Source organism: Helicoverpa zea, chromosome 1, assembly GCF_022581195.2.
Source record: "Helicoverpa zea isolate HzStark_Cry1AcR chromosome 1, ilHelZeax1.1, whole genome shotgun sequence".
NCBI classification, from domain to species: domain Eukaryota; kingdom Metazoa; phylum Arthropoda; class Insecta; order Lepidoptera; family Noctuidae; genus Helicoverpa; species Helicoverpa zea.
In genome coordinates this window covers 1029404-1044978 of record NC_061452.1, presented here as the reverse complement: position 1 = coordinate 1044978, position 15575 = coordinate 1029404, and the positions used below count along the sequence as shown (strand labels likewise).

The 15575-nt window shown below is 42.1% G+C and overlaps 1 protein-coding gene across 7 annotated transcripts in view; it reads left to right on the top strand.

The window, feature by feature from the left end:
- LOC124633911 (obscurin) overlaps positions 1-15575 on the top strand; it is a 121077-nt gene that overhangs the window by 102989 nt on the left and 2513 nt on the right. For all 7 annotated transcript variants that reach the window (XM_047169329.1, XM_047169323.1, XM_047169293.1 and 4 more), the window contains 22 exons: positions 324-499; positions 859-1037; positions 1241-1366; positions 1644-1777; positions 2140-2285; positions 2701-2879; positions 3306-3502; positions 4062-4220; positions 4586-4830; positions 5222-5347; positions 5704-5879; positions 6348-6535; positions 6859-7355; positions 7746-7983; positions 8552-8709; positions 9437-9561; positions 10040-10338; positions 10772-11247; positions 12671-12786; positions 13212-13323; positions 13716-13854; positions 14114-15536. In XM_047169329.1, the coding sequence (XP_047025285.1) occupies positions 324-499; positions 859-1037; positions 1241-1366; positions 1644-1777; positions 2140-2285; positions 2701-2879; positions 3306-3502; positions 4062-4220; positions 4586-4830; positions 5222-5347; positions 5704-5879; positions 6348-6535; positions 6859-7355; positions 7746-7983; positions 8552-8709; positions 9437-9561; positions 10040-10338; positions 10772-11247; positions 12671-12786; positions 13212-13323; positions 13716-13854; positions 14114-15536 (5614 nt within the window). The remainder of the gene's footprint in view (positions 1-323; positions 500-858; positions 1038-1240; positions 1367-1643; positions 1778-2139; positions 2286-2700; positions 2880-3305; positions 3503-4061; positions 4221-4585; positions 4831-5221; positions 5348-5703; positions 5880-6347; positions 6536-6858; positions 7356-7745; positions 7984-8551; positions 8710-9436; positions 9562-10039; positions 10339-10771; positions 11248-12670; positions 12787-13211; positions 13324-13715; positions 13855-14113; positions 15537-15575) is intronic.

Sequence of the window (15575 nt, the reverse complement as noted above, 5' to 3'; positions counted from 1 at the left end):
GTCAAATAAATGTTAATTAAAATTCGTTTTGCAGCCCTTTTACTTCTTAAACTATTTAAGAGGTAAAAGTAGGAAGGATTATTATCAATCAGTCTGTACCCTTCTGTATAAATTGATGTGTAACGTGGGAGACTTATTTAGCCTATTATTAATGAACCTTTTTTTTATTAAGACACCTTATACAAATATCCAATTCCTCATTTTAGAGAACGCCTTCTCTCTCTTTCTCTCTCTCATTTTATTGTATGATGTAATCATTCTTGTAAGTTATATTTTCTTAAGAGAGGCACTTGTTTACCGTATATTTTTTACGTTTACCACAGTACAAGGTCCGCGCAGTATCCTTAGCAGGCGAGGCGTCATGCGAGGCACCCATCTCTCTAGAGCAGAAGGCGGCCGGCTTCGCGCACAAGCTCGACCGACAGAAGGACGTCGATGAAGGAGAACCTTTAGAACTGAAGGCCAAGCTCGACGGCAGCCCCATACCTACTGCCATGTGGTAAGTAGATGTTTGACCTTGAATTTATTTGTCTTAAAGGTTATTATGACTTTGGGATTTGACCTTGACCTTGAAATGTGTTATAAAGAAAAAAGTTTATTGATTAGTTATGTTCTGTTATAAGTTTATTACTAACGAAGTCTATTTCCTATTTGATGAAGATCTTGTCTAAGGTTTGCTTGAAGACTGACCTTGCCCTTTGAAATTATGATTAACGATAATAGTGAACGAGAAATTAATGTACATGTTTATAATCTGAATGCAATAGCATAAATATAATTCCAGACAAATTGTGTTTTTTCGAGGTCAAGGTCAATTTATTTAAAGATTTTAAAAATAAACAAAAATCTCCTCACCAGGTTCAAGGACGGCGTCCCGCTATCCCCGGAAGACTCCCACGTGCAGCAGACTGCATTACCAGACGGCACGGTGAAGCTCAGCATCGCGGCGGTGACGCCGGCCGACTGCGGCGCCTACAAGCTGGTCATCTCCAACCCGCACGGCGACAGCTCCGCGCTCTGTGCCGTCGCTGTTAACCGTGAGTGTGATACTGAACTTTATACTCAGTCGGAGAAGGTTGAATTTTGGTTGCATTTGATTTAGAACTGAAGGCTGCTTTGTTGCAACAGTAATTTCTGGGGCGATTAAGAAAACTACGATTGGGAAACAGAAATTGATTAGACTATTAAAATACATAAAAATCGGGCATAACATGATTTCATGTGTTTACTCTTTCAACAGCCACACCAAGGAAACCATCCTTCAGCCAGGAGTTAGAAGACGTGAAGGCAGTCGTCGGCCAGCCACTCAAGCTGGAAGCCAGAGTCATGGCCTTCCCAGCGCCTGAGATCAAGTGGTTCAAGGACGGTAAGTAACGAATTTTATTTCAGCTGAGAATCCAAGGTCAATTAATTTTATTATTATTGACTACAGTTATTTTGTGGTGATCATAATTGAAATAAGAGGCGTGATGAATAAAGCAAATAATTCATGAATTTTATGTTTTTTACGTTAGAATGTAGCACTTATGTTATTACTTTTTTGTTTCCATGTAAAATTATAAAACTTCTCAAAAATATTGTATTATGTTTAAAAATAGCCGTCACTTCACATCATTAATCTTTTAATTTTCTTATTCACCCAGGTCTGCCAGTACGTCCATCACAAGCCATAAACTTCATCAACCAGCCGGGCGGCCTTATTGGCCTCAGCATCGACAGCTGCAAGCCTGAAGACGCCGGCGTCTACTCGCTCACTGTCACCAACAAGCTTGGAGAGGTAAAAGGAAATACTTAAGTTATTTTCAATTAAAAATTTGAACTTGACATTGAGATAGACATCGTGGCTAAAGATAAATATAGTTTATTTGTCTAAAACATGATTAAGGTAAGTCTAGCCTACCAGTCGGATAGAATGACTAAAACTGCTCAAAGGGCGGTTGGTTCTCTAAAAGTATTCCTGTTCTCATGTGACAGTCACTAACGATATGCAAAAACTAGAATACCTAACTAACTATCAGTCTTATTGAGAGGTATCGAGCTATCAGGTAACTGGATTCTGGAAGACATGGTATTTATGTACTATTCAATTTAGGATCTTATTTGTGTTATATAAAATTCCTCAATCAAATTACTCCCCAGGTCGAATCTAAAGCAAAGGTAGAAGTAGGTCAGAAGGAACGCAAGCCCGCGTTCATTGCTGAGCTGCAGCCGACTAAGGTCATCGAAGGCTTCCCAGTTAAACTCGAAGTCAAGATCTTGGGACACCCACCACCTACTCTCAAGTGGTAAGTACATAAACTCATACTATGACTTAATCTTTAAGAAGTTGATGAATACCCCTCGTGTCACGTACCTAGATAGATTTGAAGGTAAATCGGTATTAAGTACCACTACAAATATCAGTACTGCAAATTAAGACGGAACCAAAAATATGTTACGCGACTGACTAGAAAAGGATGCGACCTAATGTTTTTGGAGACGTCTCTAACAGTTTCAGCTATCAGATGTTGAAAAATCTCTATCTTTGTGTATACTTCTTTGTGCTCCATATGTACTTCCTTATTATGCACTCGCCCTAGGTACTCCCTTATGAACTCCCCTTAAACCTATAATCCCTTATATACTTCCTTATGTATCTAGGTACAAACATGAGGGATCCCTAATAACCTGAAAATATTACTAATCTCACAACCTTCCCAGGACCCACAACGGCAAAGAGATCGTCCCGGACGGACAACGCATCCGCCTCGTGTCGCAGCCGGACGGTACTCACGCGCTGCTCATCGACAAGGCCGCGCCGGCCGACGCCGGACAGTACGGCGTCACTGCCGTCAATGATAAGGGAGAGTCTTCTAGCAATGCTGATCTTACTGTTGCCAGTGAGTATTGGTCAAATTAGATACTGAACCGAAGATGCGGTTTTGTTGATATAGATATAATTTATTTGTCAATTTAATGATATTGCGTTGCTCGTTGCTCTAGAATTTTATTTCTTGGGTCTTGTGCGTGTTCACCGAAATATTAGATACAACGATTAAGCCTTCAGATTAAATTCTAATTTTAAATTGATTGTATTACACTTCTCGTAAAACTAAGTCCCCTTAAAGGTTTTAAACTTTTGCGATTTGTACAATTTTTTATAAATAATTGGGACTTTAACGCGATACAATAAGTAAAAGGTATCGCACACCTTTTTATTTACTCGACGATTCGACCGAATTGCACCGATAGTGATCATGGGTGGGGTGATGCCCTTTTCAGTTATTTCATAAGTTGATCCATTCAAAGTGATAATTTCCCCCCAGGTCGTACCGACGACTCGTCCCCCCAAGAGCGTCCGCGCTTCATCCACGGTCTCCGCGACCTCACCGCTGAGGAGGGACAGCCGCTCTCTGTGTCCGCACCCTTCGTGGGCAACCCCGTGCCTGAGGTCAGCTGGACCAAAGACGGAGTGCCCATCAAGCCCAGCGAGAAGATACGTCTCACTTGTGATGGCAAGAGGGTAAGTATTTGATGAATATAATCCAGGAATCAGTTTTGCTCGGGTTCCATTTTAAGAAATAAAATGACCTTCAGGGTTCTATTTAAAGAAAAAATATTTATGAAATAAAGGTAATTACGAAAAAAACAAAGCTACTATTGTACATAATTGTATAGGACAATTAAATATTTATATTATTTGTCAGATTTATCATTCTTGGTTATAATATCTGTCATTTGCGATATATGATTTTTTTTTCGAAGGGAATAAATACATAGAATACGATTTTTCTTCTTTAGATTTAAGTGCACTCCTTCTCTTCTCTTATTCTTATGTTTACATGTGGACATTGGAGTGGGTTACATGTTTGTGCAACTAGTTTTAAGTATTTTCTTGTATTTTCTCTAGCATGTAACTGTTTTTTGTCCCTAATGAAATAAAATAAAATAAAATAAAAGTTACATTTTTAAATCTGCACTTTTGTATTGTTCCTTTAACTTTTACATTATTTCACACCAACGTAGACCATATTCTATAGAATATTCTATGTCAATTAAATATATGCCTATCTTTTACACAGGTGGGCTTAGAAATCAACCCGGTAGAACTCCCCGACGCGGGCGTGTACGGCATCAAGCTAGTGAACCCGCTTGGCGAGGATGCTTCAGAGGGCACCATCAACGTGCGCAAGGTCTACTCCGCGCCCACATTCTCGCAGAAGTTCACTGACCTGCAGCAGGTCAGAGATTCATGGAATATTGTAATACTTAGACTAAGAGCTAGAGAGGCTACATAATGCTTTTTACTACCAGTAAAAGAAGCAATATCTGATGATGCCATCGTTAACTTTAAAGAAAGATATCATCATTGCAAGAAGTTTTAAATTATATAATATTTGACCTTGACCTTGAAAATCGGTCAGTACCTGTAAGTCATGGTTTACAAATATTTTTGGACAACAATATTAAAATCAATTGTTTGTCATTTTTTGATTTTATTTAAATTAAGTGATATAGATGATTTTTTTCAAGGTCAAGGTCAAATTCATTGACCTTTAAAAAAATCATCAAAAATAAGTCAAATGACCCTAACCTTCAATCCCAGCTACCAACATTCGACGCGAAATTCCCGGCCCGAGTCTTCGGCATCCCGTTCCCGGACATCACGTGGTACAAGGACGGCGTTCCGCTGCGTCACAGCGACAAGTACAACATCAAGCGTGACGGCGACGCGTGTTGTTTGTACGTGCGGGACCTGGTGGCGGGTGACGCGGGCCGGTACAAGTGTGTGGCCAGTAACAGGGAAGGGGAGGCCAGCTGTGAGGCGAAGCTTGAGGTTGTGGATAAGATGTGAGTATCATAGCATAAATAGCATTTAAATTAATAAATCGTTAATTACTTCATTTTGTAAATAATTTTACAATATTTTGTTTAATTCTAAAAAAGTAATTGGTTTTGATGAGATGAAAAATCTATTAAGTTTGCCATAATATTGAATATGTGTGTAATTTCTGGTTTACATCAATCTGCCGTTTCATTCATAAAAGCATAATTTTCAGCAGATTATCTTGTAAAAAGTAGTTCTCTATTAAACTGAAGTGTTGTCTTACTACTAGGTCTTTACAAAATCCTTATTAATCAGGCCAAAGTCAAATCAAAAACCAAGTTTCTGACCAGCTTCTTTGAAAAATTCAAAAATCACATGTACCACTTTATAATCGATTGTAACCTTTCTCTCCAGCGCTCGTCAGCAGAAGGTGGAGCCGCCCGAGTTCCTGAAGAAGATCGGCGACATCGAGGTGTTCCGCGGCATGAGCGCCAAGTTCACCGCCTGCGCCACCGGCTCGCCCGAGCCTGATGTCGAGTGGTAAGCATTACTTTGTGATACAGGGCATCCATTGTTATAGAAAATGTATGTACTCATAATTTGTACATTGTACTAAAAACTTAGGATATGTTGGCAAATTATGGATCAAAGCTATGTGAAAAAAAACTACATATTTCTTACAAAATCTATCGCAAATGCTCTCAGAAATTATCAGAGGATTCAGAGCAATATTGAGAGATTGGGGACGCATTGGGAGGGTAAATTAAATGGTGAAAGTCGTGTCTATAGGCGATCTTGACTGATATGTAGTTGAAGATCTGATATCACAATTTTTTAAACTTTCATTTAATTATTCAGTACATATGTATTTATTTTTAACTCCTCATTTTCACCAGGTTCCGCAACGATGAGCGTCTATTCCCCTGCGAGCGTATCCGCATGGACAAGGAGAGCACGGGGCTGCTGCGACTGACCATCAGCGGCGTGGACCCCACCGACGTCGGCACGTACCGCTGCAGGATATACAACCCGCACGGCGAGGACAGCTGCTCCGCTCAGCTTACTTATGATAGTGAGGAAAATTATATATTTTTCGAAACAAATGTTATATCTGCAACTACTGAACATCACCCTCCCTTTCATTTTGCCATTGCCATACAAAAGCGAAACGGTTTCAGAATGACAAAGCTTTTGGGGACAGCCTTGTACAAGCCTCTGCAAGAATATCTAACACTGCCAATTTCGAGACTCCAAACTGTTTTGAAAATCAAAAATCAAAATCAAAAATCATTCATTCAAAATAGGCTGCAAAACAGCACTTTTCGAACGTCAGAAATTTACAAAAGACGGCTCCCAAAACGGCCACCCTTCACCACTTCCTGTGGTTTTGCAGATTTTTTGTTGAAAATTTCTAAAACCCTCAAAACGATATCAGCTCGACCCAAGAATCAGAGTTAAGACCTTGTTCATAGCAGTCGCGCTTGTGACCAACACAACTAAAGAAGCAGTTATTTATGCATTTATTTTCTTATCTCCTCAGCCTTAGAACCTCACGTCTCCAAGCGCCCCATAGGCGACCAGTATTCGGACTTCGACAAGATGAAGAAGACCGGCATCCCCATGCCTCTGGCCGACCCGCCCATCATCAGGAGCATGGCTGATAGACACCTCACCCTGGGCTGGAAGCCGTCTATTCCTCATGGACCTAGGTTCCCTGTTACTTACCAGGTAAACTTACTGTGAAAATATGTGGAGGTCTAGGAGAACGAATAAAATTTAATAAAAATAAATTGGTCTCATCTGGTCTCACCGTAATGAGCATGGTCAACATCACCTTGTTTCCTATGTTCTTCTTTATATACTGACTCCGTTATAAACTCTCCCTATTTACTTCCTTACTTACTTCCCCTATGTCCTCCATTATACAAGGGAGTAGCGAGAGGAGGAGTTTGCATATAGCTGGAGTACATGGTGCAATGTATAAGGGAGTAAATAAGCAAGTACATAAAGGTATGGTATGTGTACAAAAATATGTTTGACAATGTCCACAGGTGGAGATGTGCGAAGTCCCGGACGGCGACTGGTTCACGGCCCGCACCGGGCTCCGCTCCTGTGTCTGCGACATCCGCAACCTCGAGCCCTTCCGCGACTACAAGTTCCGCATCCGCGTCGAGAACAAATACGGCGTCAGCGACCCCTCGCCCTTCGCCATCACCCACCGCGCCAAGCTCGAGCCCGACCCGCCCAAGTTCATCCCCTACCTCGAACCTGGCATCGACTTCCGACCAGAAACATCCCCCTACTTCCCCAAAGACTTCGATATTGAACGTCCTCCCCACGACGGTTATGCTCAAGCTCCACGGTTCTTGCGCCAGGAGTATGACTCCCAGTACGGCGTGAAGGGACATAATGTGAACCTGTTCTGGTTCGTGTATGGCTACCCTAAGCCGAAGATGACGTACTTCTTCAATGACGAGCCTATTGAGATCGGAGGTAGATACGATTGGAGTTACACCAGGAATGGACAGGCTACGCTGTTTATTAACAAGTGAGTTGTGATTATTTCTAATATTATTTCAAGTATCGAGGCTAGATAAATAAGATTTGTCTTTTTTTTTAATTTGGTTAAAAATATGCTTTATATGCACAGATGCAGAAGATTGCTTTATTATATTATTTGAATTAAGAAGATTTAAAGTTACAAGAGCAGCTCCTTAAGATACCTCTCAACTCAAAACATTATCTCTTACATTTCTCCCTTTGCCCTGTTTCCGTCGCCAGTGTAGGTATACCTACTTATTACATTTTAAATAGTATGTGCTTTTTATATAAAAATATGGCCATAATTGAACAATAGCATTCTATACCCCTCGACCACACCAACTGCCAAATAAATTCGCATCTTTTCAGCATTTTCAAAGTCCATTCTATCCCCCAGAATGTTAGAACGTGACGCGGGCTGGTACGAGGCCGTGGCCACCAACGAGCATGGTCAAGCAAGACAACGGGTCCGTCTAGAAGTGGCCGAGTACCCCGCCTTCATCAAGCGACCTGAAGAAGTCGTGGTGCTGGAGAGGAAGACCGCCCGGCTGGAGGCCAGGGTCACCGGAGTACCGTATCCTGACATCAAGTGGTATAAGGACTGGCAGCCGCTGGCTCCTAGCAGTAGGACTAAGGTAAGTTTTTATAAGAAAAGTAGTTGGAATTTATGTGAGATGGTACGAGGAAATCGTGGTAATGAAGAGGAAAACTGCATCTTGATTATAGTCAACTTCATGAATAAATAAACACTGCTCATGTCAAATAACTTTGCTGCTCCGACTCTCCAACTCAACAGCAAGACTATTTTGAAATGCAGACACTTTTGAGCACATAAGAGGTATCAAATAGCTGAGTTCAGCGTGGCAAAAATATTTGACGTATAAATAATTTTCCAACAGCCTTTTTGTTGTCCCATTGCTGGGTATATGCCTCTTCTCATACAGAGGAAAAAGAGCATTAATCTCCCTACTCCACAATTTAATTCTATCACAATTTAGGCCTAATTTTGGGAGCATTCTTCCTTTAATTAAGAATAAGAATAATGTATTGTTTATAAATTACATGCAATTGTTTTAATTCCTGAAACTAACACTAGGATTCCCTGTGTCGTAAGTTCCAGGCTCATTCGTTGTCAGTTTTACAATTCATGTACAGATTTTGAGGTAATAAAGAGCAATTCAAAGTATGTTCCTCCCTCCCCAGATCCAGTTCATCGAGCCCGACACGTGTATCCTGGTGATCCACGACGCGATCCTGAAGGACGAGGGTCTGTACTCCATCTCCGCGCGGAACGTGGCCGGCTCCATCAGCTCCTCCGCCATGCTGCATGTCGAGGAGTCCGAACATGATTATAATGATAGGTGAGACCAATCTCACCAAACAGACAATCAATGAGATCAATGATAGGTGACACAGAGTTTGGACTCTGTGATGTGTGAAGGTGGATTTTGCTTTGCAGTGACAGTTGCAAAATTGGGCTTTAGAAAGAAATTGTTAAAATTGAAAGAGCTGAGTTATCTGCCAGATCAAATTATGTATCTCTGACAACTATATGATCATGTAAAAAAACCGGCCAAGTGCGAGTCGGTCTTGCGCACGAAGGGTTCCGTACCGGTTTATAAAATGGACAAAAAATCACGTTTGTTGTATGAGAGCCCCCCAAAATATTTATTTAATTCTAGTATTTGTTGTTGTAGCGGCAAGAATAATACATCATCTGTGAAAATTTCAGCTCTCTTACTATCACGGTTCATGAGATACAGCCTGGTGACAGACGGACGGACGGAGGAGCGAAAACAATAGGGTACCGTTTTACCCTTTGGGTACGGAACCCTAAAAATCAGAAATCATAAAGGCAATATGTCCAGATGGAGTTAAACTATTTTTGCTTGAGAGAACTTTGTGCTTTTCGTGCCATTGCAAAGAAGAAATTTGAAAATACGTTAGAATTTTGCAAAACCTGTAGTTAAGGGTGAAGAATTCGCTCAATATAAATTAATTTATTAATAAAAATGTGGAAGTTTATGATTTTTAAGTATCTCTTGTATTCATGTAACCATACTATTTATTTATTTCGTTGTTCCCCAGAATGCGTGAACACCCGCCGCGTATAAAAGCTTCGACGAAGCCGTTCGGCGACTTCTACGACCTCGGCGACGAGCTCGGCCGCGGCGTGCAGGGGGTGGTGTACCATGCTGCTGAACGACTTACTGGTAAGCAGCATGATAATAGGTGTTACAGCAGTTTTATGTGACTTTAGGAGACGGGGACGGAAAAGACATGATTCAAAATTCAAAATTCAGACATGATTCAAGCATGCTTGTTGGCCGTGGTCTGGGTGTTACAATATGTATTTATAAATATGTATATATGTAGCTATATGTAGTTTATCAGTTGTGTTAGCACCCATAACACAAGTTGATTAATAACTTACCATGGGGCTAACCGACCGTGTGTAAAAAAAAAATCCTAGAGTTTTATGAAGATCAAACATAGAAAAAACACGTGGTAACTGATGCATGACACGACGAATCACTACGTTTAATTTAATCTATAACTCTTTAACTGTGTAACAATCACAGATCATACCCCATCAGGAAACATACGCCTCTATTCTATTTCGACTAGAACGATTTTTCCTATACAAACAGAATTCAAACATTTATCTAATTCGTAATTTCTTACCCCCAGGCCGCAACTACGCAGCCAAGATCATGCACGGCCACTCAGACCTGAAACCCTTCATGAAGAACGAGCTGGACATCCTCAACCTTCTCAACGACCGTCACCTCGTCCGTCTCCAAGACGCTTACGAGCATGAGCATACCCTCGCCCTGGTGCTGGAACTGGCGGCTGGAGGGGAACTGGTCCGGGACCGTCTGCTGAGGAGTCAGGGCTACACGGAGAGGGAGATAGCCGGGTATATCCGGCAGGTGCTGAGGGGGGTCAAGTATATGCATGACAATAGTGTCGCGCATTTGGGGTTGACGGTGAGTTCGTTTTAATTTTTTTGTTAGATGTAGTTATTAAAAAGTGTAGAATATACCTCTAAAATATAAAATGATTCTGAAAGTTTACCAAGATTTTCGACAAATAGAATTTCATGATCTCCTTTTTACTTATACGAATCCCATTAATTTGCTTTGTTAAATCGTTGTCGTTGAGAAGCCACATAATTTTTTCATCGATTTTTTTTATTAAAATCTTTAAATATATTTATAGTTAGGTAAATCATTATGATTAATGCTCAATCCCTCTCCGTGTGAGAGGAGGCCTGTGCCCAGCAGTGGGACGATAAAAAGGCTGTAACAGAATAACAGAAATCATCATAGTGGAGCCACACGTTTTTTTAACCCATATTTCTTATAGAATTCTCCAAAAGAGCAATGAAATAGTCCTTTAAACAAAACCCCCATTCCACAGATCGGCGAACTCCTCCTATCCCACGCTGGCAGCGACTCCATCAAACTGTGCGACTTCGGCCTCTCGCGCCGCATACAGTTCAACAAGCATGCCTCCCTCGACTACGGCATGCCGGAGTTCGTAGCCCCCGAGGTGGCCTCCGGAGAAGGCGTGTCCTTTGCCGCAGACATGTGGAGCATCGGCATCATCACATACATACTCCTCAGCGGACACTCGCCCTTCAGAGGAGTCAACGACCGGGAAACCCTCACCAGGATCAGAGAAGGCACCTGGGACTGGCATGACGAAGAGTGGTGGTCACGACTCAGTACCGAGAGCCGGGACTTCATCTCCAAGCTGCTGATCTTCAACTGGCATGAGCGTATGGACGTCAATACGGCACTCTCCCACCCCTGGCTGACGTTAGCCGATAAGATTTACCATGAAGAGTACCAGATCTCTACTGATAGGCTCAGGAATTACTACAACTTGTACAGGTAAGTTTTAGTCCACTTTAGGGCCATATACGGTCACATGTCACAATTTCTTTTATAAATAGTTGTCTAAATATATCTGGAAGCTGTCAAAATTTTATAAATCCATTTCTGATGATGACAATTCTGGCCTCAAAAAATATATCAGTCACATTTCTCATGTGTCGAGATTCCTTTCTTATTGTGTAGGCGTTAGATTTACTACTAATTAATCTTGATGCAATAATAAAGGTGTGTGCTCACTGCAACATAACATTGGATGCGGGACGTCAAATCACAGTGTCTCAGAATACAAAGTCTCTTCTTACTAGCAAACTTAATGCCAAAATTAGAAGCTATGTTTGCAATTAATCTAAAAAAACACATGTAACCTGTACCTATCCATAATATTATGTCTGTCACGTTTATCACGAGACTTTAACAATCCAGAAAAAACGCACATTGTAATCGCGAGCACATAATACATAAGGGCCTTATCATACTAGCGGATTGCGAGCGTCTCCAAAGCGGAGCGGGCGAATAGCGAATGCGACGCGAACACGCTGCGGCTGCTCAGCGAAGACGTCGCGGACGTACGGCAAATTCGCAACGTTTTCGTCGCGTGTTTGTAGCAAATTAACGACGTACAATACACTCAGTAACAAAATGGATTCTAACAATAATCGAATGGAAGAGAGAGACTACTTTGTGTTTTCTTGCAAACGAATAAAACACTGCTTTTCGCGACGAATTTGTTGCGCGTCCGCAATGAATTCGCTGCGTATGCGCGGCATGTTCGTTGCGCGCCCGTAACGTATTCGTTGCGCGTCCGTTCCGCTTTGAAGACGCTCGTAATCCGCTAGTATGATAAGGCCCTAAGACAGTAGTAACAATGCTAAGAGTACTCGCACACTACATATTATACAGTCGGCCGATAGTTGGCAATTTTAATTATTATTTTTTTAGTCTTAATTCTTATATATGTATATAATATAATTCCAATCAAAGTTTTTAGTCGGTGTGATACCGGCTAAATACATCATCTTTTTAATATGCATACTCCCATCCATCTTCATACTGATTTATGAGCCCAATCTAATCATCGGCCGACTAAAAGTTTGCAGTGTGCTCTAATCCAAGCCGGAAAATCACAATGATTCAACATTACATCACATAGATATATTTGGCACGCTCCTCAATCAATTACATCGAGCCAATACTTAAAAATAAAATTGGCATCGCCATGTACGGTTCACACAACGTAAACATTTTTATCAATGACCATGTTAGACTCTTAGACGTGGCTTTGAGAGGTAGCCAAGCAGTACTATGTAACTCTTTGAAGGAAAATACGGAGAAAAACAAATATTTTCTTTTAAAAAATTGAGTTTTTTTTGAGTTTTTGTGTGAAAATGAAGGCTATAAAAGGAGTGATTGATTGGATCAGGGACTGGACGAGTAACGCACAATGCCGCACGTGGTTCCGACGCAAGCCTCTGAGCGGGGCCTACGAGCATCCCTCCAAGATGGTCTACCCGCCAGGAGAGACGCATACTCCTGAAGGTTAGTCAAGTGTTACTAATTTTGTAATTCATCTTCATTTTTTACTGTGTAGATGGTTTAATTTAATCTTCAGTTTTGTTTGTTTTTACAGATTTTAGGGAATATTACACCAGTACTTTTCAAATTGCTTTAATAGGTACAAAAGTCTTGCCTCACTAATAATATCAGCAACGTGTAAAATAACTACAAAGTTTACTTACTCCTTTCTCATTCTGTCAATGTAAACAAACAACTAGGAAACAGAGTGTAGGACAAAAATCCGCAACACAGAATGATAATTTTCTGGTAGAAGATTCGAGGCTGTGTCAAGCAGCAATGTTTCGGAAGAAAAGTAGAGAACAAAAAATAAATAAAGTCAAATAGCAACACATATTTTTCTGTACTGTTAGTTTATAAGTCAATGACATATTATTGGTACCCCACAGCCACACCGGAACGTGAGCGTCCCCCGCACGATCGTCAGCCGGGCGAGCACGACGTCAACTTCAAGCAGTGGGACCATCCCGACTGGGAGGTCTCCGCCAAGTCCGAGAGCCAGTACGTACCAACTAATGTTAACCTTATACAAACAAGACTCGATAAGATACAAGCTAAATTTTTTAGCAAATAGCTGGTTTCGTCTTCAATTTTCCAACAATAAGTGTGCAACACAAAATTTTTGTGTTTTAACAAAATAAATCTTTTATCTTTCTTCAAAAATAATTGGAAAAAAACTTACTGCTGCAGCTATTGTGATTTAAGCTATAGCTTTTGCTCTGTAGTGGGCGACCAAAATCGAAACTGAAATAATAACAATAGATACTTTCCGAGGAAAAACAAACAAGCTTTTCTATGTAACACACGTTTGATTTCTGTGTTTCACCCAGTTGTAAAAAGCAATTATAAAATGCAAAAAGTTCAAATCCTAACACCCACCTTTCCCCTTCCAGCTACCAGAACGGTCCGGACACGTACTTGCTGCAGCTGCGTGACACGCAGTTCCCGGTGCGGCTGCGCGAGTACATGAAGGTGGCCTGCGACCGCTCGCCAGGGTACTCCCTCAACGTCTTCGATACTTATGATCCTAGGGTATGTATTGGAAATTTGGAAATCTCCTGCTTTTGATTTTCTCTTGGCAATTTTTGGTAGTGTGTTAATACATATACACGCACGTATGATACGTGTACAACTGAGTTGGTCGGACAAATATTACATTTGAACCTGTAATTACATTTCTCTCTGAGCCGATTGATCATCCCCCTAAAGTACATGGTAGCTTCATAACTGCGTCATCTGATTCAACAATCATAAAAGGTAATATTTATAATTTAATTTCCATCATTTCCAGACGCCCATCATCCGCGAGCGTCGTCGCTTCACGGACATCATGGACGAGGAGATCGACGACGAGCGTCGCGAGAGGATCAACAACTACGGCACCGAGTCCTACACCATCCGCCGCCTGCGACACGAGCTCGGCACCCGCCTCGACTCCTACGCGGAGGCACAGGCCTTCATGGAGTCCAAGAAAGACGGACAGCTCCCCTTCTTCCGCGAGAAACCCCAGCTCCTCCCCGTCAGGGAGGGGGAGACCGCACAACTCTCCTGCTTCGCCGTCGGAGACCCCAAACCCGTCATCCAGTGGTTCAAGAACGACATGGTCATCGCTGAAGGACAACGCATCAAGATCATCGAAGACGAAGAAGGCAGGTCCACTCTCAGGTTCGAGCCCGCTAAGCATCACGATATTGGATTCTACAAGGTTGTTGCCAGAAACAAAGTTGGTCAAACTGTAGCTAGGACGAGGATCGTTGAAGCTACCACGCCTGACGCACCCGACAGTCCCACAGCCGCTGAAGTGTCCGACACTGAAGTGCTGCTGAGATGGAAGCAGCCGAAGTACGACGGCAACTCGACGGTTATCTGCTACAGCCTGCAGTACAAGGCGGGCGACAGCGTGGAGTGGCGTGACGTCGCCAACAACATCGACCACGAGTTCTTCGTCGTCAGGAACCTGTCTCCCGACACCAGCTACCAGTTCCGTCTCTCCTCGCGCAACAGGATCGGCTGGAGCGACAAGGGCATCCCCACACACCTCGTCAAGACCAAAAACTCCGGAGCACCCAAAATTGAAGTCACCAAAGCCATGAGACATCTTCAACAAATCACTGAATCAGGACAAGAGGTCACTTTGGAAGAGAACAAGCCCAAACTGGATTATTCCATCGAGGATAAACCAGTGGAGTGGGTGTCTTCTCAGCAGTTCACTGAACGTTACAGCTTCGTATCAGAATTATGGCGCGGAAAGTTCTCGATGGTCGTCAAGGGTATCGACAAGACGAACGACAACGTTGTGGTCTCCAAGATCTTGGAGAACCGTCCTGACACTGAGGTCCAGATTCAGAGGGAATTCGAATGCTTAAGGAGGCTGAGACACGAGAGGATATCTAACTTAATAGCTGCGTACCAGGCACCTGGGTCTTCCGTATCTGCCCTTATTTTAGAAAAACTTCAGGGTGCTGATATCCTCACGTACTTGTCTAGTCGTCACGATTACACTGAACAGATGGTCGCTACCATTGTTACTCAGATTCTAGACGGTCTTCAATACCTTCACTGGCGAGGCTACTGCCACTTGGACCTGCAACCTGATAACGTGGTGATGGCTTCCGTCAGGTCTATCCAGGTCAAACTGATCGACTTCGGCTCCGCACACAAAGTAACTAAATTGGGCACCAGTGTACCACAAGTTGGCGAATTGGAATACAAAGGTAGGACTTCAAAGTTAATCTTTATATATCAAATTCTCT